Source organism: Vipera berus (assembly GCF_964194415.1).
Source record: "Vipera berus genome assembly, chromosome: 2".
NCBI classification, from domain to species: domain Eukaryota; kingdom Metazoa; phylum Chordata; class Lepidosauria; order Squamata; family Viperidae; genus Vipera; species Vipera berus.
The window spans coordinates 254936844-254961280 of NC_138203.1; the positions used below are offsets into that span (position 1 = coordinate 254936844).

Below are 24437 nucleotides of genomic sequence, written 5' to 3' on the forward strand. Positions count from 1 at the left end.
AAACAAATTAAAAATGCTTTCCAGTATGATACAACAGGATATGTGGGAATGACAGTCCCAGAAGTAGGTACCTATACTGAATATTTGAAAATAAAATACCGGTAAATGAAAGTTATTGATTTAAATAGTGTCATTTGGGAAGAAAAATCATTAACTCCACATTTTATCATTACTTCATTTGGACATAATTGCTCTTTTCTAGTTTGGATGAAATGACAGAAGCAAACCAGCTATTCCAATATTGATGGTAAAATTCAGGAAAGCTCATTACAATATGCAAACATGATGTCAACATGATGTGCCATTAGCACAAGAAACAGTTCTGAAATATAAATATGCGGCACTAATAACCACAAGATGTGATCAGATAGCTAACATTTATCTAGGGACAACATTGCGCTAAGCCTAAATTATAAAGTGTCTGCTTATTGCTTCTGTCTCATTTGGGACAGAGGAGAGATTTAAGGAACAAAAAGTGTAACTTCAATAAAGTGGGTGGGTGAAGAGCATCAGATTAAGGCCCCAGGCTTTAAATGTATTTTTCATGCAGACAAAATTTATCACCACTGCCGTATATAATTTGCAAGATTTTTCACCTTTCTGAAACAAGAAATATTTTTATAAATCTATTCTTAAGTCTCTGAAGATTCTCAATCATCCAGGTCATGGTTGTTCCAAAGGTGCTTCTCCAAAAGGCAATTAGTCTTTCTTGGTTCATTTATTTATAAAATGTATTGGCCACCCATCTTACCACATAGTAACTCTGGGCGGTCTTCAAACATTTTGTTTCTCATCCAAGAAGGGAAAGTAGGGAATGGAAGGATTTATATTCTTTGAAGTCATCTGCAGAGTGTTAACGCTGAAAAAGTCCAGTTGCCTTTTGGAAAAGTACCTTTAGTCTTAAGTCTGAAAACAGACTTAGTTACCATGCGCCCCAAAGTATAGCACATTTAGTATAAACAACTCATTCACCATGAGCCTTGCATCACGCAACCCCAAATGTTAACTTCAACTGCCAGCAATCAAGAGTTTACTGCAGTACAGGTAGTCCTCACTTATTGACAGCCCCATTTAGTGATTGTTCTAAATTACAATAATGTTAAAAAAAGCCAGCTTTGCAGCCAGTCCTCACATTTACATCCTCTGCAACAACTTGCATTCACATGGTTACCATCGGGCTCCTCACAACTGCCACACATTTAATAATAATAATAATAATTTTATTTGTATACCGCCCTTCTCCCGAAGGACTCAGGGCGGTGAACAGGGCAAACATATAAAAGTACAAAAATACAAATATTAAAAGAGATTAAACAGGGTGCCCAGAAACTAACAACAATAAGTTAAAATACATTAAAACAATATTAAAATCCAAACCCATCACCCATCAGGCCATGCCGGCTTGTTCGAACAAGTAGGTCTTCAGATCGCGTCGGAAGGAGCGAAGGTCGGGAGCCATCCAGAGCTCAACCGGCAAACGGTTCCACAAATCCGGCGCGCCCACAGAGAAGGACCTCCCCCTGGGGGCCACCACACGACATTCTCTGACCGGTGGCACCCTGAGGAGGGAGCGCACAGGGCGGAGGGAAGTTGATGCCAGCAGCAGGTGATCCCTAAGGTACTCCAGACCCATGACATGTAGGGCTTTAAAGACCATTACCAGCACCTTGAATCTCACCCGGAAGACAACTGGGAGCCAATGCAGCTCATGGAGCAGAAGTATAACATGGGAGTATCGGGAAGCTCCCAGCACAACTCTCGCGGCTGCATTCTGTACCAGTTGGAGCCTCCGAGTGGTCCTCAAGGGCAGCCCCATGTAGAGAGCGTTGCAGTAGTCTAAACGAGAGGTCACGAGCGCATGAGTGACCGTACGCAGGGCATCCCGGTCTAGATAGGGTCGCAACTGGTGCACCAGGCGAACCTGGGCGAAGGCCCCCCAGTCACAGTTACTATATGGTCTTCTAAAGAAAGCTGTGAATCTAGGAGGACTCCCAGGTTGCGAGCCCTATCTACTCACCCCCCATAGAAAGAGATGGAATATTCTGAATATCCCGAGATGCTGATACGCACAGCCACTCAGTCTTATCAGGGTTGAGTCGAAGCCTGTTCCTCCCCATCCAGACCCGAACCGCCTCCAGGCAACGGGACATCACGTCGAGGGCATCACTGGGGTGGTTTGGGGTCAAAATAAAAAGCTGGGTATCATCAGCACACTGATGATACCCAACTCCAAAGCCACGAATGATCTCACCCAGCAGTTTCATGTAGATGTTGAACAGGAGAGGCGAGAGGACCGACCCCTGAGGAACTCCACAAGCGAGAGGCCTCGAGGTCGACTTCTGCCCGCCTGCCAACACTGACTGCGAACGTCCCAGGAGATAGGAGGAGAACCACTGAAGAACTGTGCCTCCCACTCCCAATCCCCTGAGACGCCGCAGCAGAATACCATGGTTGATGGTATCGAAAGCCGCTGAGAGGTCTAATAGGACTAGGACAGAGGAATATCCCCTGTCCCAAGCCCTCCAGGGATCATTCACCAGAGCGACCAATGCCGTCTCCGTGCTGTACTCGGGCCTGAAACCCGATTGGTGTGGGTCTAGATAATCCGCTTCATCCAGAACCAGAGGGAGCTGATGCGCCACCACACTCTCAACAACCTTCGCAAGAAAGCAAAGGTTGGAGACCGGACGAAAGTTATTCAACACAGCTGGGTCCAAGGCAGGCTTCTTGAGGAGAGGTCTCACCACCGCCTCCTTCAAGACGGCGGGGAAACTACCCTCACTCAAAGAGGCAGATATAACCACCTGGAACCAGCCTCGTGTCCCCTCCCGAGCCGCATACACCAGCCAGGAAGGGCACGGGTCCAATAAACATGTGGTGGAGCTCAGCCTCCCCATAATCTTGTCCACTTCCTCTGGAGTCACAGGATCGAACTCCTCCCAGATAACATCGACAAGACCACCCGTGTCCTGATCGCCAGTTGGAGTCCAAACCGGTCCGAATCCGAGCGATTTTGTCTGACAGATGTTGACTAAACTCCTCGGCACGACCCTGCAAGGGTTCCTCCCTCACCTCCTGATTAAGGAGGGAGTGGGTCACCCTGAACAGGGCGGCCGGGCGATTATCTGCGGACGCGATAAGGGTAGCGAAGTGATTAGACCTCGCCACCCTTATTGCTGCGAGGTAAGACCTAATACAGGTTCTTAGTCGCAATCGGTCGGATTCAGATCGGCTGGATCTCTAGGCCCCGTCTCCGACGCTTCATCTCCCGGAGCTCCGTGGAAAACCATGGAGCCCGCTGGGATCTGCACCGGGTCAGTGGCCGCAAGGGTACAACTCGGTCAAGTGCCTCCGTGGCTGCCCTTTCCCAGGCTTCCACTAAGGCATCCGCCGAGCTGTGAGCAAAGGAGGCAGGTGGGGACCCCAGCGCTGCCTGGAACCTCTCAGGGTCCATTAAGCGCCTGGGGTGGAACCATCTAGTTGGTTCCACACACCCACGGCGGGGAGTGGCAAAACGGAAGACCAGCCGCAGGAGATGATGGTCGGTCCATGACAGGGGCATAACAATTGGGAAGCCCCCCACCAAGATCATCTAACCACTGTCCAGATAGAAAAACCAAATCAAGGATGTGGCCTCCCACATGAGTCGGTCCATGAATTACTTGTGTCAGGTCCATGGCCGTCATGGAAGCCATGAACTCCCGAGCTAACTCAGATGATCCTCCCAGGGATGGTAGATTGAAGTCACCCAAAACCATAAGTTTGGGGAACTCAATTACCAGCCCCGATAGGATATCGAGAAGCTCAGGCAGGGCTGCTGCCACGCGACTAGGCGAAAGGTACACCAGCAGCAAGCCCAACTGCGCCCTAGGACCACATCTCAGAAAGAGAGACTCACACCCGACTATCTGGGGAACGGTGGCCTCCTGCGGACACAAGGTCTCCCTCATAACCACCGCCATTCCCCCGCCCCTACCCTGAGCCCGAGGCCGATGCAGTACCCGGAAACCTGGTGGGCAAAGATCAACCAGAGGGATACCACCCTCTGGGCCCAACCAAGTCTCCGTGATGCAAGCCAGGTCCGCATGCTCACCCTCAACCAGATCCTGGATGAGAGGAGCCTTATTGACAACAGACCTGGCATTCAAGTACACCAGCCGGAGCTCAGGTGGCTGCACATCCTCGCTCCTGGGACCTCAGGGTGAAAGCAGAGGGTTGGAGCGCCTTACCGCTTGTAAATAGCGGAGATGCCCTCCCGGATGTCGATACGGCCCTCTGTTCGTACACCTGCTGCCATTCCCTAACATGGTGGGAATAGGTAGTCCCACGACCCGCTCCAGAGCTCCGGAGACAGCCAACCCCGGCTCCTCCCCCCGCGATAGATCCCAGACCTGGCCTGAACAACAGTTGGTGGATTACCCCCCATTTCCAACCAACCACAACCCTCCCCCCTCCCTAACCCCACAAAGAATTTGACTAAAAAGTAACCAGGGGCCTCTTATTAAATTTATGCTGGAGGCCCCTGTCCCTGCCCAGCCATCTCTCAGGGTCCCAACAATCAGGCCCTTCATCAAGAGGCAGAGTGGAGAGTGAGGTGGGTCACACCCAGGATGCCCCCCCCCCTGAGGGCGAACAAAACCGTGCTAGGGTAATTAAGGCACATAGTAATTGTTAAGCAAATCCGGCAAAAAAGGCAGACCCAGATCGAAACGGGAGGATCTTAAGATAGAAGGAGAGTGTCCAGACTGCAAACCCAGCTCCACTGCCACTAGAGCTGGGTAACCCCGGAACAGATCAATACCCGCCCTCTCACGACAGTCAGGACCGAGGAGCAGCATGGAACATACAACCGGGGAAGGCGATACCGCCTAGAGCTCTCACCTCTAGGAAGGTAGCAGCTGGAAAAACCTAACCACTCTCCCACAGTGGTTTTACACCCAGGCCTTCCAAAACCATAGGGGAGAGGAAAGGGGGCATTAGGGCAAAAGAGTCAGTGAGATAAATTGGGGCTAAAGAGCCTGTAGAGTCACAAAATGGTAAGAGAAGCTCCAGTTACAAAGTTCATTTTCGTGTCATGGGAAGGACCAGATGATAGTCAGGCCAATAGAGGAGGAAACCAGGACCCATAGTACTTTAACAGGGCCACAAAACATGGTTTAGTCAATTTCTGGCGGCGCAGAAACTAATTTGTGCCTCGCAAACATCCAAGGCATAAGCGTCCGCATTCCACCACCAGGCCATGGTCACCATACCGGAGCGGTCGCGGAACTCCAACTCCCCTCGCCGCCAGCCGTCTCAGACGCCAACCAGCAAGCATCTCCACCACTCCAGCACTTCAACGCTGACGCTGCTCCAAGCCGCGATTCGATAATACCGACCATCAATCAGCCAGCACGCTGCTCCTCCAAGCAGCTGGAAGGCTCTGCCAAGCTCCGCCGAGTTGTCCCAGGCTCCGCGAAGCTCCACCAGACCCCGGCAGCACCATAGCAGCGCCGACGCCAAGCTCCACCGGCTTCGCTAGGCTTCACTGGGCTCCCGCGGCTCCCACAGCACCGACAATCAGCTGGTCGGCGCCGCACAGAGCAGGGCTCCACCGGGTTCTTCTGGGTTTTCCCGGGCCCTCCGGCAGACTCCATCGGGCTTCGCTGAGCCCCCGCGGCACCGACAGTCAGCTGGTCGGCGCCACACAGCACGGGGCTCTGCTAAGATCTTCCGGGCCCACCAGGCCCTTCAAAACTCCTCCGGACTCAGCTGAGGGTCCTCCGAAAGTCCAGGGCTCACGGAGCCAACGGCAAGCAGCACAGCCGCTCCAGAGACAGCCACCAGAAGCTTCTCCTCACCCCCCAACCCAAACCCTTCACAGAAAGAAAAACATTCCTGTGGGACTCCCAAGAGTCGCAAAATTGCCGAAGCTCCACACGGAGCTCAACCGAGCACGTCCGCCATCTTGGGCAGCTAGCAACTACCTAATTGTTGTAGCATCTTACAGTCATGTGATTGTGGTTTGTGCGCTTCAACTCTTAAGCAAAGTTAAACAAAGATGGCAGAAGTAAAATTGTAAGTTGCTTTTTTACTTCTTTTTTATCCTTTTGTTTTTAATTTTACTTATAATCTTTTACTTATGTGAAAATCTGTAATATTTATGAAAAGACGACTAATGATGAATTAGAAAACAAAAAAAATAAAACCCTTAAGACAATTAAAATCAGTAACAAAATCACAAAACTGTTCCCAACATCCATATTAAATGGTCACACTAACTTTAGAAGTGCCATTTAATTAAAAATTCTCCAGCAGACCACAACTTTGAATTTCGTCCTGAATGCAGTACGAGCCAAGCACAAACTGAAAAATATCAAGATCTGGTACTCCTCCCCAAATTTCCAGCAGTGGAGAAACTCTCAATATCCTATCTGGGGACAAACATAGTAGAAGGATCAGTTCTGAAAAAAGCAGTTTTGCAAATGTTTAGGCCCGTGGTGGTGAACCTATGGCACACGTGCCACAGGTGGCACGCAGTAGGCATGCGCACCATCACCCCAGTCCTAGTAGGCCTTCAGCTGGGTTTTATAAAACCTTTTCACTTTAGGCCTCTGCCACCATGTGCAAAAAAAAAGAAGGTTCAATCAATCAATCAATTTCAACTTCTCACGGAAAAAAAAAATCTCGCAAAGTTGGAATTGATTGATTGAACTTTTTAGTCCAACCCACTCTGCCGTTACCACCACAGCCACACCCACCCAATGGGCCACAACCACCCAATGGGCCACGCCCACCTGGCACCCGACGATACGTAAGCGGGTTTTGGGTTGCAGTTTGGGCACTCTGTCTCTAAAAGGTCCGCCATCACTGGTTTAGGCAATGAAACAATTTTATAGAGTAAGGTATTCTGAATTATGCTCAGAAGGCTACGGGAAGCTAATGCAGGGGCTCCAAAATGGGTGCTATAGCTTTTATGTTCTTTTATCACCATTACTCAGCTTCTGAGTAGTCTTCAAAGGCAACCCCAAGCATAGGGCACTGTAGAAGTCAATCTTAGAGGTGATAAGTTGGTAGGTAACTGCTATTCAATAGCCCAAATTGGGGAAAAACCCCACAAGCAATTACCTATCTAGCAGTAAGTCTAGAGGTGTCTCAAGTCACAAATCTGCTCTTAGTGGAAAGTTGTTTCCCATCCAGAGTTATAACTGGAGCAGGCAAAGGCCAAATAGTTTCTGAAAAAACATAGCACCTCTGTTTATTGGAATTAAAGTCAGCTCCATCCCATCCAATCCTTGCAGAATCCAGTCCTTGGGTCAATACTTCTATTATATCCTTTACCTGTCCTGGGATAGGTATCATCAACAACCCTCAGTGGCACCTCAAAATAGTCCAACATCCTGATGGATGACCGCCAACACTAATTCAGGAATGAGCAAAGGCTTTATCAAAGAAAAATGCAAAAGTAATAAGCAACTGTCATTAATTTTAGTTGACATAGAATTAGTTTGCCTTGCATTATTGGGTTCTTTTTCAGCAGAAGTCAAGGATGGTCAACTTCAGCCATGATATCTCATTCAAAAAGTGCTCACTAGCTTCAGTTAAAATTTTAATCAATAAGTTAATTACTCTTTTAATCTGCTTGGCTATTTTGCATGCATTGATTTCACTACTCCCTATCCTTTTAGCTCTTTCTCCATCAGAATTCTTATCTGTAGCAAGTGATTAAGAGAAGAAAAAGAAAATTGATCTGGTTTTAATCTAGCCATCAGGCAAAAGCATGAATCAAAAGTTACTAATTGGTTCTTTGGATTTGAAACTTTTGTATCTTAGACGTAATTTAAATTCATGAAGTAGCTAATGGAGCACCAGCCAGAGTACAAATACCTGGATGCCTATTTTAACTGTGGAAAACAGTAATGATTTTTTAGATAGCAAAGGAACATTGATACCCTTTCTGAAACTACTTCTATAGTTCTGAAAGTGAGAAATAGAAAGCCTTGCAGAACTGGATTTTTTATGCCATTTCATTATTTTTGGACAGCAAGAGACAGTTTTAGACACCTGAATCTTTGAGAAAAGGTTTAATATGCTCAATTAAAAGATGCTTGCTCCTGGGGAGGAAAGCTATTGCAAATCTAGACAGCATACTAAAAAGCAGAGATATCACTCTGCCAACAAAAGTGCATATAGTCAAGGCCACGGCTGAGCGCCGAGGAATTGAGGCCTTTGAACTATGGTGCTGGAGAAGACTCCTGCGAGTCCCTTGGACTACAAGGCATTCAAACTGGTCAGTCCTAGAGGAGATCAACCCTGACTGCTCTTTAGAAGGCCAGATCCTGAAGTTGAAACTCAAATACTTTGGCCACCTAGTGAGAAGGAAGGACTCACTGGAGAAGAGCCTAATGCTGGGAAAGATTGAGGGCAAGAGAAGAGGCCGACAGAGAATGAGGTGGCTGGATGGAGTCACTGAAGCAGTAGGCTTGAGCTTAAATGGACTCCGGAAGATGATAGATGACAGGAAGGCCTGGAGCAACATTATCCATGGGGTCACGATGGGTCGGACATGACTTCACAACAACAATAATTCTTTTGAACAATATATTGACTACATGTAAACTGAGGAAACAGATTCTTCTTAATGAAGGAATAAATTTACCATGGTTATTGTATTTGTAAACAACCGGAAAAGTAAAAAGCAATCTTACGAAAGGAGGGACACTGAAAATGATGACAGAATTTAAAATGCCTACAAAGAATTAAAATCATTTATTAAGCCACATAGTTACAAATTGCTAATTAAACATGATATGGAGACAGAGCAAATAATAAACTATATGATTAAATGCATGCAAAATGTTGAAGAAGCAAAAGTCACAGATCAATGGAAGAAGTCAGTAGCATTTATACCAAGCTAGTTTTAGGGAAAATTGGTACAAAAAGAAACGTGGTATATAACTCTGTTAACAATTGCCAGGATGGATAAATCAACCACCCAGTGTCACTTGGTTGAGTTGGTGGCTATAGAAATCAGTGAACCAATCAATCAAATAAATTATTTTTATAAGACTAAGACACTACCTATTGCATGATCTTACACATATTTTCTTTCCAATATACCTGTCATACCACAGTGAATTCAGATATTTTAATAATAAGCAAGAAATATCACACCACAAAGCTCTAAGTGAATAAACCCATTAAATTTTCAATGCCTTCTAAGTACAGTAATATACAGAAGGCTGAATAGTGGATATATTCAATTAATTATAGTTCTCATTCAAACTTCAGATACAATTCATTGGGAGGGAACTAAATTAATTTTATTAATACATTTTAAAGCACAGCCTAAAGTGCATGTGTTTGTAATCTATTTATAATTAAGATGTCTTCTAGTCAAGCTGTTTCAGGGGATTACATAGACACATCCATGCAAGTTTTCTCTGCAACAAAACAAATAACATTGCTTTTTTTCCAACATCCTTTTTTTTAGCAATCCCAAATCATTGATGGTCTTTCATCAAAATATTAATCAGGATTCATAGTAGTTTTTGAACCCAGACAATGCAGCCATCGACTGAATCTATCATATTTGATATAAAAATTATTTTTAAACAGGTCTTTTGCAGGAAGACAGCTAGCAGCAGCAGGATTAGGAAATTTGTTCAATATCAAAAAAGTTCAGTGTCAAAAGGAAACTGAATTCAGTCCAAATCCAGTAATTAAAAATACTGCAATGTGTTCCATTCCCGGTATCTACAGAATGTGTATCTCTTTAATCCTTTTTATTAAGCTACCAGTTCTGAACTGCAGAAATCCGGGTGACACCAGATGGTAGCAAAAAAAGACTCCCACTGGGAGTTGTCACATTTTCGCTCCATTTCCCTTCATCTTGGCTTTGCATATATGCCTTTTGATCTTTTTTTTAAACTGTGAAGATGTCAGCAAAATGTCCTGCACACCGAGTGAGGATCCTATACAAAATCAGACGATCATGGAGGTTTCAAAAGTGTTTAGCAGGCACAGGACTATGCAGTTTAAAATTAATAATTAAAAGATTTTGTCCCGAAAGCCATTTCAAAGGATCTTCCACAAATAATCAAGTTTATCTAGTGCGGACTGTAAGTCTCCTTCACTCACCACAAGAGAGACTAAGAAATCTCCACGATCCATGCGTACTCAGAAAACCATCGAGACACGGCAACTACATTGCAAACTTGCTTCTCATGGGCGCAGCCATATTGGAAGCTTTCCCCGCCTCCCTTAATATCACGTGAGCAGTTGCAGCTTAGCAGCTCTGACATATATTTTTTTTTGTCCCAGTGGCGCATGCGTACTTCAGATAAGTACTTCGCGTGTTTTTTCTCGATTCAGAATTGGATTAGGGGCGTGGTTATTGAGAAAGTGTGGGGAAATGTGTTTACTCAAATCGTGAGAGTGGGGATTTCTAAATATTGTATGCAATATTCAGTTTTGCCTGTGTGCAACAGAAGGCACGTTTTTCAAGTGCTTCTATAGCGAAGAAATGCTTTGTAAGACATGCAGAGAAAGTAAGCAAATTCTCCCGCTCCGTTGTCTAAATCAGTGATTCTCGAGTTCAACAACTTAAGATGTGTGGACTTCAGCTCCCAGAATTCCCCAGCCTTCATTTAAGACTCCAAACATCTCAAAAGTTAACTGAGGTTGAGAAACAGCTGCTCCAAACGACAAAGGAAATGGCAGCAAAGGGATACTGATAATCTGAATAATTGAGCAGGTGTTTGCAGCCCAGATATTGTAGCTGTAAACATCCCACGTTTCCCTTTTAGTGTTTAAAATTGCGAGCAATTATTATTTTTTCCTTCAATAACATTGATGTTTCCAATTGGCTCATTTTCTTTTATTTTGGTTATAAACATTTCCAAAGGTTAAAAAGCCAAACTTTTTCTCTCTGTAAACAAAGATGTATTGACAGCAGTGAAATAGTACATGTGAGATATAACATTTAATTATAACACAGGGGGATTTGTTTTGCTTGCTTGAAGCTGATAAATGATATGTTACTATAATCTAAAGGTGTTAATCTTCAATTAATTCATGGACAATCCTACAAAAGCCTTCCCCCAACCCACAAAGGGTGGAAACAGCTGATAGAGGCTAGTTGCACAACCATCTGTGAGGGGAAAAAACCCATAATTAGTTTTGATTGCAGTACATGTTGGAGAGATGCATTTTCTAGAGCAGCAGCATTTTCAGTACTTAGCACATACACATACACATATGTGGGTACCTGGCTGTGGTAGTGTCAACAAACTAAAATTAATACATATCCATTAACACTTTTTCTGTTCCAGGTAAGATATTATGCAGAGGGCAGAAAAGCAGTAAAAACAAACCACAAAAATTAAAGGCATGTGAGAAGAAAATAAAATTGCCAATCTCATTCTCTATGCTTCTCCATACCTTTATATTCTTGCTTCAACTATATCCATGTGCTGCTTTATACACTGCCTTTTGCTCTCTAAACTTTCTCGCCTGTTGGTTAGCTTCCTCCAACTACAACGTCTTATATTGAAAAGAATACATAGATTCTTTGGAGAAGAATTCAATATTGTGAAAAGATCCCTTATGACAACATAAGGAAGGGAATGGTAACAACCTAAATGCGGTAGAACACAGAACATCAGTATTTCCCTTTGATGATTTGTTTTTTTAAAAATAAAGAGCCTGAAACATTGAAACAAATTTTGCAAGATCCTAATAAATCATAATTGCAACCTTTGATATAGTAAATTAAACATCAGGTGGAGCTGTGCAAATAGTCCCATGGTTACTATGGCAATTAGAACCAGGATTGCTATGATAAGCAAAGCAATCATAAAGTACAGTATCACATGACCTCATCATTTAGTGATTGCAGTCCTGGCTGCCATCATAACCTCAGGATCTCACAGGTTGTTAAATGGGAAGAGGCAAGAGTCCCAGACAAGGAGTGTAGTAGTGCCATGGATAGGCACTACAGAGTTGGGAGGCCATCAGAACCTGCACAGGTTGGGGGAGGCCTGAGAAGGACCGGTGAAGGCTACACAATGGTCAGAGGAGATCATGGGTGGATGGAGAGGTCACAAATGGCAATCACATGACTGTGGCTCACTGCGACATTATCATCACAAGTCAAGTACCCAGGCACCTGAAGTGACTCGCTCAGGGACCACTCGGAGACAGCAGGCTTAAGTCAACTGTTTATTGAGGTACCGGACAATCATCTGCTCCGCTCCTGCCCTTTTATAGCTAGCCACCGGCTGGCTAGACCAATCAGCAGTTCGTTCTCCTCCCGCCTGAACTGCTGCCCCAATCGGCTGCGTCGGGTCTTTGACAGCTCGGACTCCTTGTGGCGGCTGCGCTTGCATATTAGGTGGCTTGAGCTGAGCTGAGAGCTGTCAGCTGTCGCACTTGCACATTCGCCAGCTGTCAAAAGCTGCCACGTGTATTCCTGTCACGGTTATTTACCTCACAAGATTAACATATAGTTTTCAATCTACCATCGCTGGGAGGATCATCTGAGTTGGCTCGGGAGTTCATGGCTTCCATGACGACCATGGACCTGACGCAAGTAATTTCGGGACCGACTCATGAGGGAGGTCACACCCTTGACTTAGTTTTCTTATCTGGACGGTGGTTAGATGATCTTGGTGGGGGCTCTCCAATTGCTATGCCCCTGTCATGGACCGATCATTATCTCCTGCGGCTGGTCTTCCGTTTTGCCACCCCCCGCCGTGGGTGTGTGGAACCAATTAAATGGTACCGCCCCAGACGCTTAATGGATCCCGAGAGGTTCCAGGCGGTGCTGGGGTCCCCACCTGCCTCCTTTGCTCACAGCTCGGCAGATGCCTTAGTGGAAGCCTGGGAAAGGACAGCCACTGAGGCTCTTGACCGAGTTGTACCCTTGCGGCCCCTGACCCGGTGCAGATCCCGTCGAGCTCCATGGTTCTCCGCGGAGCTCCGGGAGATGAAGCGTCGGAGACGGGGCCTAGAGAGCGGTTGGAGATCCAGCCGATCCGAATCCGACCGATTGCGACTAAGAGCCTACATTAGGTCTTATCTCGCTGCGATAAGGGAGGCGAGGTCTAACTACTTCGCCACCCTTATCGCGTCCGCAGATAATTGCCCGGCCGCCCTGTTTAGGGTGACTCGCTCCCTCCTGAATCAAGAGGTGAGGGAGGAACCCTTGCAGGGTCGTGCCGAGGAGTTTAACCAACATCTGTCGGACAAAATCGCTCGGATTCGGACCGGTCTGGACTCTGACTGGGCAGAGTCTGACGATCAGGACACGGGCGGTCTTGTCGATATCACCTGGGAGGAGTTTGATTCTGTGACTCCGGAGGAAGTGGACAGGATTATGGGGAGGCTGAGCTCCACCACATGTTTATTGGACCCGTGCCCTTCCTGGCTGGTTTATGCAGCCCGGGAGAGGACGCGCAGCTGGTTCCAGGCAGTTATATCGGCTTCTTTGAGTGAGGGTAGCTTCCCTGCCGTCTTGAAAGAGGCGGTGGTGAGGCCTCTCCTCAAGAAGCCTGCCTTGGACCCAGCTGTATTGAACAACTTTCGTCCGGTCTCCAACCTTCGCTTTCTTGCGAAGGTTGTTGAGAGTGTGGTGGCGCATCAGCTCCCTCTGGTCCTGGATGAAGCGGATTATCTAGACCCGTACCAATCGGGTTTCAGGCCCGGGTACAGCACGGAGACGGCATTGGTCGTGCTGGTGAATGATCTCTGGAGGGCTCGGGACAGGGGACATTCCTCTGTTCTAGTCCTATTAGACCTCTCAGCGGCTTTCGATACCATCGACCATGGTATCTTGCTGCGGCGTCTCAGGGGATTGGGAGTGGGAGGCACGGTTTTACAGTGGTTCTCCTCCTATCTCCAGGGACGTTCGCAGTCGGTGTTGACAGGAGGGCAGAGGTCGACCGCGAAGTCTCTCGTTTGTGGAGTTCCTCAGGGGTCGGTCCTCTCGCCTCTCCTGTTCAACATCTATATGAAGCCGCTGGGTGAGATCATTCGTGGTTTTGGAGTTGGGTATCATCAGTATGCTGATGATACCCAGCTTTTTCTTTCGACCCCAAACCACCCCAGTGATGCCCTCAACGTGATGTCCCGTTGCCTGGAGGCGGTCCGGGTCTGGATGGGGAGGAACAGACTTCAACTCAACCCCGACAAGACTGAGTGGCTTTGCATACCTTCATCCCGGGTCTATTCGGATATTCCATCTCTTTCTATGGGGGGTGAATTACTACCCCCTGTAGATAGGGCTCGCAACTTGGGAGTCCTCCTAGATTCACGGCTCACCTTGGAAGACCACATAGTGGCTGTGACTAGGGGGGCTTTCGCCCAGGTTCGCCTGGTGCGCCAGTTGCGGCCCTATCTAAGCCGGGATGATTTATGCACGGTCACTCATGCGCTCGTGACCTCTCGTCTAGACTACTGCAACGCTCTCTACATGGGGCTGCCCTTGAGGACCACCCGGAGGCTCCAACTGGTACAGAATGCAGCCACGAGAGTTGTGTTGGGAGTCTCCCGATACTCCCATGTTACACCTCTGCTCTGTGAGCTGCATTGGTTACCAGTTGTCTTCCGGGTGAGATTCAAGGTACTAGTAATGGTGTTTAAAGCCCTACATGGCAGGGGTCTGGAGTACCTCAGGGAACACCTGCTACCGGCATCAGCCTCCCTGCGCCCTGTGCGTTCCCACAGAGAGGGGCTCCTCAGGGTGCCACCGATCAGAGAATGTCGATTGGTGGCCCCCAGGGGGAGATCCTTCTCTGTGGGCGCTCCGGAACTATGGAATCAGTTACCGGTAGAGCTCCAGATGGCGCCCGATCTTCGCTCCTTTCGCCGCGATCTGAAGACGTTTTTGTTTGCACAAGCCGGCCTGGCCTGATGAGGGATTGATGGGGTTTTATTCTTGTATTTTTATTGTAGTATTTTTGGGGTTTTTATAAATGTAGTATATTAATTGTTTTAACGGGCAACTATTTAATCTCCTTTTAATATTTGTAACTTTGTATTTTATTCTTGCCCTGTGAACCCTGAGTCCTTCGGGAGAAGGGCGGTATAGAAATATTAATAAAATAAATAAAATAAATAAAACATGCACTATTAACTTTACACTTTAACGTTGCATTAATACATTACACCCCTTACCCCTCCCCGAACAGGTTCCGGTCCTCTCCCTCTGTTGTAGTTTGTCGCCTGCCCATTCATAGTCGTGAAGATAGGCTGGTGGTCTCCTTGTTCGGTCGGAGCAACGCAGGGGTGTTTCAACGCCTGGCTCCCCTTCCCCCTGTTCTGGTGGTTGCTGAGGGTCGATCGCCGGTAACGCCTTATTGGTTAGGTCTAGGTCCTGTTGGGCCCCTTCCTCCCCTGTTCCACGGCTTGCGGGTTGTGTTGTGTATTGGGGGCTCCGTTTTCTTAGTTGATTGATGTGACGCCGGATGTGCCCGTTTTGGCCAGTCTCAATAAGTTATGACAATGGTCCCATTTGGTCTATGACAACCCCTTGCAACCACTTAGGTCCTCCTGCGTAGTTCCTTGCCCAAACAGTTTGTCCATTCCTAAAGGATCTTTGCGGAAGGGGTTGCTCTACCTCGGTGGTAGACCTGTCAGGGTGCATCCTGTCCAGCCGGGTGATTAGTCGTCGACCCCAATGAAGTTCCGCCGGAGATTTTCCCGTGGTAGTGTAGGGGGTGGTGTGTTGGGCTAATAAGAACTGGGCTAATCGTCGGTGCCAGTTCCCTTTGATGGTTTTTCTTAGGGCATCTTTAGTAGACCTCACCATAATCTCAGCCATACCGTTAGACGAGGGATGGAACGGAGCCGACGTAACATGCCTAATAGAGTTCATCCTGGTGAATATCTGAAATTCACGCGAAGTAAATTGGGGCCCATTATCCGAGACCAAAACATCGGGGAGGCCATGTGTGGTGAAAAGCCCCCTAAGTACCTGTATCGTGGTGGCTGTGGTAATGCTATTGACTGGAGTGACTTCCAGCCACCTGGAATAGCTATCTACTGCTATTAGAAAAGTTTGCCCCTGAAAGGGCCCTGCAAAATCCACGTGTACCCGGGACCACGGGTTCTTGGTTGTCTCCCATTTATGGACTTGGGCCTGAGGTGGGTCTGGCCTTGTTAGTTGGCAGGGATAGCATCCTGCCACATGGGCTTCAATGTTTTTATCTATTCTTGGCCACCACACATAGCTCCTCGCAAGGGCTTTCATCTTTACCATTCCAGGGTGTCCTTCGTGCAGTGTGTGTAATGTTTGTGGTCTGTGTTTTTCCGGAACTACTACTCTGTTGCCCCATAGAATGCACCCCCGGTGGGATGACAGCTCTTGTTTCCTAGCAAAATATGGCTGGAACTCTGGCCCTGGGCAAGTAGCTGGCCACCCGGCAGTAACCCAGTGCAGGACTCTGCTAATGGTTTTCTCTTTGGCTGTGGCCGAGGCAATGTCCCTTGAGGATAAGTGGCATTCCGGCAGTTCCGTGATTGCAAGGATGTGTCCTGCCGGGGCTGGGTTGGGGTCCTTGGTCGGCAAGGGAAGCCTACTGAGTCCGTCAGCGTGGCCCAATTCTTTTCCTGGTTTGTGGACTAGTTTGTATGTGTAAGCTGATAAAAAGGTCGACCATCTTAAAATTCTAGGTGACAGGATTTGGGGCGTTAATTTATCCCATGTGAAAATACCGTTTGGGCAGCTGTCAAAAGCTGCTGCGTGTATTCCTGTCACGGTTGTTTACCTCACAAGATTAACATGCACTATTAACTTTACACTTTAACGTTGCATTAATACATTACAAAGCAATCATAAAGTATAGTATCACATGACCTCATCATTTAGTGATTGCAGTCCTGGCTGCCAACATAACCCCAGGATCTCACAGGTTGTTAAATGGGAAGAGGCAAGAGTCCCAGACAAGGAGTGTAGTAGTGCCATGGATAGGCACTACAGAGTTGGGAGGCCATCAGAACCTGCACAGGTTGGGGGAGGCCTGAGAAGGACCGGTGGAGGCTACACAGTGGTCAGAGGAGATCATGGGTGGATGGAGAGGTCACAAATGGCAATCACATGACTGTGGCTCACTGCGACATTATCATCACAAGTCAAGTACCCAGGCACCTGAACCACAATCATCTGTGGGGTGCTGTGATTGCTAGAACTTTGAGGATGGATCATAACTCTACTTTTTTAGCACCACCATAACTTTGAACAGTCACTAAATGACGGGACAAAAACCTAAGACTATCTGTAGGGATGCATTTATTGCCAAATGTCCAGTGCTTTAGATTGGGATGTTCAACCTTGGTAACTTTAAGACTTGTGGAGTTCAACTTCCAGAATTCCTTAGCCAGTTGGCTGAGGAATTCTGGAAGTTGAAGTCCACATATTAGACATTGTTAAGGTATTGATTTAACAGCTAACCAGCTTATGTAATGTAAGATTTAAGATGTAATGGTGGGAATGACTCAGCAGGGTCTGTCTCTCTTTAAGAGCCTTTTTATAAAGGGAAGGTTCCACTGATGTGTTCTCTCTCTTCCGTTTCCTGCTGTAACTGTGGTTTGTTGGCTCCTGCTATACCAGCACGTGTCTGTATATTGTTCCTAGTTTTTGATATTGCAGCTAGTGTAAGATAAGCCACCATTTAATATAAACCACTGTTTACTATGTTTACTCCTGTGTTTACTCCTCACACAGTAAGACTGTGCACGCTCTAACAGACATTCTGATAAGAAAATGCCCAAAGAAATATAGGGGGGAAAGATAAAACAGGGAAGAAATATCCATGCCAGTTTCATGTAGTTTATAGTAAAGTGCATTGATATAGTTTAAAATAAGATTTAGGGTCAACCAAGTTGGATTAAATAAGAAGAAATAAGTGTTTTGAGAAGGATTTGAAGGAAATGTGCATTTTCTTCTGGTAGGCATTTATTTCCTTTTTATTTTAATTTAGTCAATAAACAATTTTGAATAATGTAGCAATAAAAAATAAAACCACTCACTTTTATATAGTGCATAAACAACAGAGTGACAAGCAGATCTTTCCATAATGAGAAGTTCCTCTGATCAAGTCTTTTTCAATTATCTGAACAGTCTTTTCAGCTGAAGCTGATAGGCAGCTGAAATTGGGCTAAGAGTTATTAACTTTGATAAAGGATTTTCTCATATTTGCTTTGGCTGAATTATAAAAGATTTATTTATAAACAGACGTGTTAAGAGAAATGAAGTCTGCCATCACTGCTGGCAGTGAGTGATTTAGCAGCTAAATGGCGACTTCTATTAAAGAGATGGACTTTTGAAAGAAATTTCATACATGCAAAGAATCCCATTTATTCCTGTGCATTGAACAGAAATAAGCCCTTGTAAAACTTAGTAAATCTATTTACATTACCGCTCTCTTAACACTCTGAAAATGTTAGTATCAGAACATGAAAATCTGTTTTATATACAGACTTCATCTTATTCAGAAAAGAATTTCTCCAGATTTTTCATGTAAAAAAATGTGTCTGATTTCTAAGCCCACTATAGGTTCTTAGAAAGTGAGTTGGAAGGGACCTTGGAAGTCTTCTATTCCAACCCCCTGCTAAAACAGAAGACCCTATGCCACCATTTCAGACAAATGGTTGTCCACTCTCTTTTTAAAAACCTCCAGTGATGAAACACCCACAGCTTCTGGAGGCAAGCTATTCTCCAAAGCACCTGAAGGCAGGACAAGAAGGAATGGATGGAAACTAATCAAAGAGAGAAGCAACCTAGAACTAAGAAGAAATTTCCTGACAGTTAGAACAATTAATCCGTGGGACTACCTGCCTCCAGAAGTTGTAAATGCTCCAACGCTGGAAGTTTTTAAGAAGAGACTGGACAGCCATTTGTCTGAAATGGTGTAGGGTTTCCTGCCTGAGCAGGGGGTTGGACAAGACCTCCAAGGTCCCTTCCAACTTTATTATTAGTATTGTTGTTGTTGTTGTTGTTGTTGTTGTTGTTATTGTTCCATTCTGCTGATTAAGTGTTCTCACTGTCAGGAAATTTCTCCTTAGTTCTGGGTTGCTTCTCTCCTTGATTAGTTTCCACCCATTGCTTCTTGTCCTGCCTTCAGGTGCTTTGGAGAATAGCTTGACTCCCTCTTCTTTGTGGCAGCCCCTGAGATATTGGAACACTGCTATCATGTCACCCCTAGCCCTTCTCTTCATTAAATGAGACATACCCAATTCCTGCAGCTACTCTTCATAGGTTTTAGCCTCCAGTCCCTTAATCAACATTTGTTGCTCTTCTCTGTACTCTTTGTAGAATCCAGAGCCTCAACATCTACAAAATATTTGAAACACGAACATTCAATTTCGCTTATATTATGGTTACTCCCATTGTCAAATCAACACCCCCCCAAAAAAAATCCTAGGTGGCAGGGCGGGAATTTTGTCTGAATTCTTGCGTCCTTTCTATAGGGTTGGGATGAAGAAAGACATGAAGTCAGGCTAATAATATTAGCATTGCATTTACACTACCATGCACACAAGACTGCTCAAAGTTGGCATAAAGAAAGTAGTAGTGGTAGTGACAAGATGAAAACACCATTTTATTTATTTATTTAATTCATATGCCATTAGGGTTCTGATGAAAGCAACATCAGGGTGTCATTTCACACCCTGTGCCCTTTTGTATGTGCCACAAGGCTACTTTTATCAGTCTGACATCCTTTTCTCCTCCTTCCTACTCTCCTAAGGACATCTGTGAAGACCCTTTCCCTTTTCTCTCCCACAATTTGGCCTAGTGTTCAAAAGAGCTTATAGGTATATATATAGAGATAACATAATGTGCAACAGATGTCCTGTGTTCTAATTTACTCTTTTCTAAACTACAGCTGTCCAGGACATTGGAATTACAGCTCCCTGGATTTCTAATTAGTGTAGAAGTTGTCAATCCCACTCTAGGCATCAGTATGGGGAAAGAGTGTAATTACCACTGAACTACCAATCAAATCCTTCTTGAGATTTTGCTATTTCATGGATTAATGAGGCTCAACAGGTAGTTGCAGGGGGGTAGTGAGTTTCTGAATTCTGAACCAACTCTTCTCTTGGACTAACTTGCATGCACTGAGCGCACCATGTTTACAAATTTAAAATAAATATTTTAATTGGTGTTTTTAAAAATGCAAATCTCATTTAAAAAATGTTGAGTACAAGCTTTAAAAATAATATCTTACTGAGAGAGAGAGAGAGAGAGAGAGAGAGAGAGAGAGAGAGAGAGAGAGAGAGAGAGAGAGAGAGAGAGAGAGAGCTTTGCCACTATCCCTCCTTTTATATGTTAATGAACTTTTATGCTGACAGGAGATACAGAAATGTGGATTAAAAATAATAGTGGAAATCCATACTTTACTACCATAGTGCAGTATATACATATAATAATTCTGGTCAAGGGGTACTCCTGGCTGATGATCTGAGAACTGCTTCTGTTTATAAAATCATCTTGCAAAAAAAACTTTTTTGGTTTTGGGCAGGGAGGGGGGATAGCTGGTGAAAAGTAAGATTAGAGTGATTTGGCTAAAGTATTAATTGTGGTAAATATAATCCAAACAGATGGGAGAAAACAGCCAGCCAATCAACTAATGGGTCCCCCAAGTGCTTAACAGTAGAAACACCTGTTTCACAACTCATAAAGAAAAATGATTAATGAATAGGTCATTTTTTCACAATTAGAAAAGAACTGGAGTTCTACAGTTTATTATCTCAGCTTGGCTGAGATTTAAGTTCTTTTCTGGAGGCCTGGTTAACCTGAGACTAATTTCCCAAGTATTAGTTAGGCTTCAGTCCATTGACTTGAGCTCTGAGACAGATAAAAACTGCAAATGAATAACTGACAGCAAAACACATTTCCTGAGACGAAGCCCTCCAAGGGCAGAGATGGAGAGAGGTTTGGTATAATAATAATAATAATAATAATAATAATAATAATAATAATAATAATAATAATAATAATAATAATAATAATAATAATAATAATAATAATAATAATACTGTAATAATAATAATAATAATAATAATAATAATAATAATAATAATAATAATAATAATAATAATAATAATAAAGTTGGAAGGGACCTTGGAGGTCATCTAGTCCAACCTGTTTCTCAGGCAGGAAACCCTATACCAAACGTGATGGATGAGATCCAACTTCAACATCCCTTCTACCTTAACATCTCTAGTTGCTGCTTCTCTAGTGTACCGTTTAGGAGGTGAAAGAATTCCAGAGATGAATTGGGGTTTGTCAAGAAAGGATCAATATTTTTTAAAATTTCCAAATACGCTGCCAACCTAGTAACACAATTATCTCCATTCTGAAGTTGTACAGGTTTTTTTTTCTTTTCTTGCATGAAAACAAGCGAGGATTTTGCTTTATGAAAAAGTTCAAGTTACAACTCTAATGTATTTATTTAGCCTTTCTGCCATGAACTTGCAGGATTAAAAATAGAGATTAATTTTCTTGCACTGGCTTAAACCTTAATGACTTCAGTGATTTTTTTTAAAAAAAAAAATCCTATACATCTAATGAGAAGTCTGCCTTATGCAAAGTCTTGTCCTTAGCATTGAATAGGCTTCTTGAAATTGACACGAAAATGGAATTTTTGATATGACTGAATGAATTAGTTAGGTACTATAGAACTGAGCTTGACTCATGATGATATATGTTTGCTGTATTTACTTGCCTCTAATAATAATAATTTTTAGCTCTTCCAAAGATGTGCCAGTCATTTCTTTGATCACATCCATCATCATCTGTGGTTTTCCACTCTTCCTCTCTTTAAAACCTTGTGAAGCATGATTTTTTTTCCTGGAACTTCTATTCACATCATTTCCTCAAAGTATGTGAGTTTTCTACTTGCTGATCATCAGTACATAGAAGGCAGGCAGTCTTTAGTTGACCTAAGAGTGATTTTTTTTTGGAGGGGAGGGGGCAATATCTGGTATTCTCATTATTTACTTTTAAATTTCATAAGTCATAATTAGAAGTTATCATTTTGTCACTTTTTCAGAATGTCCAACTTTCATAGCCATGTATTATAGAAAGGTCACAACTTCAGCTATTATGATCTTCATTATCATAGAAATGTGTATTGATTTTTTTTTCTAATTTTGTCATTGCCAGCTAAGGTTAATCTTATCTTTGTCTAAAACACTGCATCTCTGTCTATTGTTTTATCTACTACCTTCGCTTCTTTGTTGTCAATTATGCATTCACTGAGCATGCCAGCTGATATTATTCACAGTATTGTATTAATATTTTGCATGCTACCCATTTTCAAAAGCTCTGAGCAGCTAGCAGTTAGGAGTCTCATAAAAAGCAGGAAAAAAACCTCCCTCTGGAAATAACGTGACAAAAATCAGAATATATCACAATAACGTAAATAAAAGCAAAAGAAACATATATCTGCCAGTTTATCTTCTCAATATTTAACAATAGCCCAGATTTTTCACTTTCTATTTTCCATTTTTACTTTCAAATGAGTTCGAAGTCTTTTTCGTTTACTTTTGATTAACAATATGCTATTATATGCATATTCCAAACATGTAGTGTTTTATTTCAGCTATTATTTGCTTAATCCTTTTCTCTGCATACACTGTTTACTGTCATGGATATTAAGGTATGTATGTCCTTTTCCTATCCTTTTCTATTAATCTTATAAAATATTTGGGTCCTTTCCTATTCTGAAACACTCGTTTCCCCAGCTCTTAACAATAATTTCTTGTTTCTTGTAACAGTTTCTTAGAAAAATAATCAGATGGGCCTACCAATTATCCCTAGTATATTGCAGCTTCTGGCATGGTTAGACAGTCAAAGGCCTTGCTGTACTCCATGAAACAAACATAAATCTCTGATATTTTCTTGTTCTTTTCATTATCTATCTTAATACTGTAAACATTAGCTAAATGAACTCATTTTTTTAGTCTGTTTTAAAAGTGTTCTGTTCATTTGCCATTTCTCTTCTAATACATGACTCTATTCTTTTTTTGTAAGTTTGTAAGCAAAATTGGCGAGTCTGAGGAATTAATGCAACTATTTGTTGATTTGTACCTTTTCCCCCTTCTTCAGGTATATTATACATCAATCTTCTCTGTTCTCCAAGCTACACACTCTTATTTCACATTTGTCAACATATCAGCAGGAGCTCTTAAACTGCTTCTTCTGCAGTTTTAAAATTATTCAATGAGTTACAAATAATTTGTGCCTAATGCTTTTCTATTCATCAGCTGGTCTGCTGGTTAATCATGTCTCACTTTCTAGCAAAAACAGTACTTGAATGTTATTATTAGTTACGTGTATATGCTGCCCAGCCCACAATGACTCTGGGTAGTTACACATTCTCTTTCTCTACAATTTTTTTTCATTTCAGACAGCCCGACCCACAGCACCGCAACAGCAAGTAGCAAGAGACTAATTACAAGGCAGATCCCTTGCCTAGATGTCCAGGTTGTGGCGGCCGCCACCAACTCTCGGACTGCAGGTTCCAGATAGCCATGTGCCGGGCCTGCAGGAAAACCGGCCACATCGCAGCAGTTTGCAGAGGTTGCCAGAGGGACCGGCCATCGCATCGCCAGTCGGACGATCCGACCAGGAGAGGTACCGGGGCACCGGGGCTGTTCAGCATGGGTTTTTCCTCAAGCCGCAGAAGCGTATGTCACACCGGGGCCCGACGCCCCCTTAAACCCAAGTATAGACTCCAGGTGGAGCTGCAAGGGGTCCCCTGTTAGATGGAGCTGGACACAGGCTCAGCCGTTTCCATTATTTCTCTGGACACATTTAATTCCATGTGCAGTCACAGTAGGAGATGGGCCAAGCTGAGGCCCTCAGACATACTTTTAACAGATTTCCAGAATGCAAAAGTTGTAGTCAAGGGTGAAGCCACCTTGGCTGTTAAATTTAAAGGGTTTTCAGGGCACCTGGATGTTGTTGTAGTAGGGGGCCAGAGAACAAGCCTAATTGGGCTTGATTGGTTTGATGCACTAGGCATCCAAGTAACCGGTATCAACCAGACACAAGTCGCGAGTCTAGTGTCAGTTTGTGAGGACTTTGCAGATGTATTTGATTCAGCCCTAGGAACTTACACCGGCCTGCCAATAGCAGTTAAATTAGACCCAAACGTGGTCCCCGTCAGGGTCCCCTTTGCCCTCAAGCACAAAATTGACACGGAACTAGACAAGCTTGTGGAACAGGGCGTGTTGTAACCAGTAGATAGTGGAAAAAACTCCTATTGTAACACCACTTAAAGCCAACGGGGAAGTCAGAATATGCGCAGACTACAAATGTACAATTAACCGGGTCTTTAAACAGCATGCATACCCAGTCCCAGTGGTGAGCCACATCCTGGCATCTTTGCAGGGTGGCACCACTTTTGCAAAATTAGATTTGGTGCAGGCCTATCAGCAACTACCTGTTG

General features: G+C 44.3%; 1 protein-coding gene across 2 annotated transcripts in view; it reads right to left on the minus strand.

Moving 5' to 3' along the window:
* The window catches only part of SLC25A26 (solute carrier family 25 member 26), a 150739-nt gene extending 140505 nt beyond the window's left edge, over positions 1–10234 (minus strand). For both annotated transcript variants that reach the window (XM_081315923.1, XM_081315924.1), the window contains exon 1: positions 10120–10234. In XM_081315923.1, coding sequence (XP_081172049.1) covers positions 10120–10152 — 33 coding nt within the window. In that variant the 5' untranslated portion in view covers positions 10153–10234. The remainder of the gene's footprint in view (positions 1–10119) is intronic.
* Between the last annotated feature and the right edge of the window lie 14203 nt (positions 10235–24437).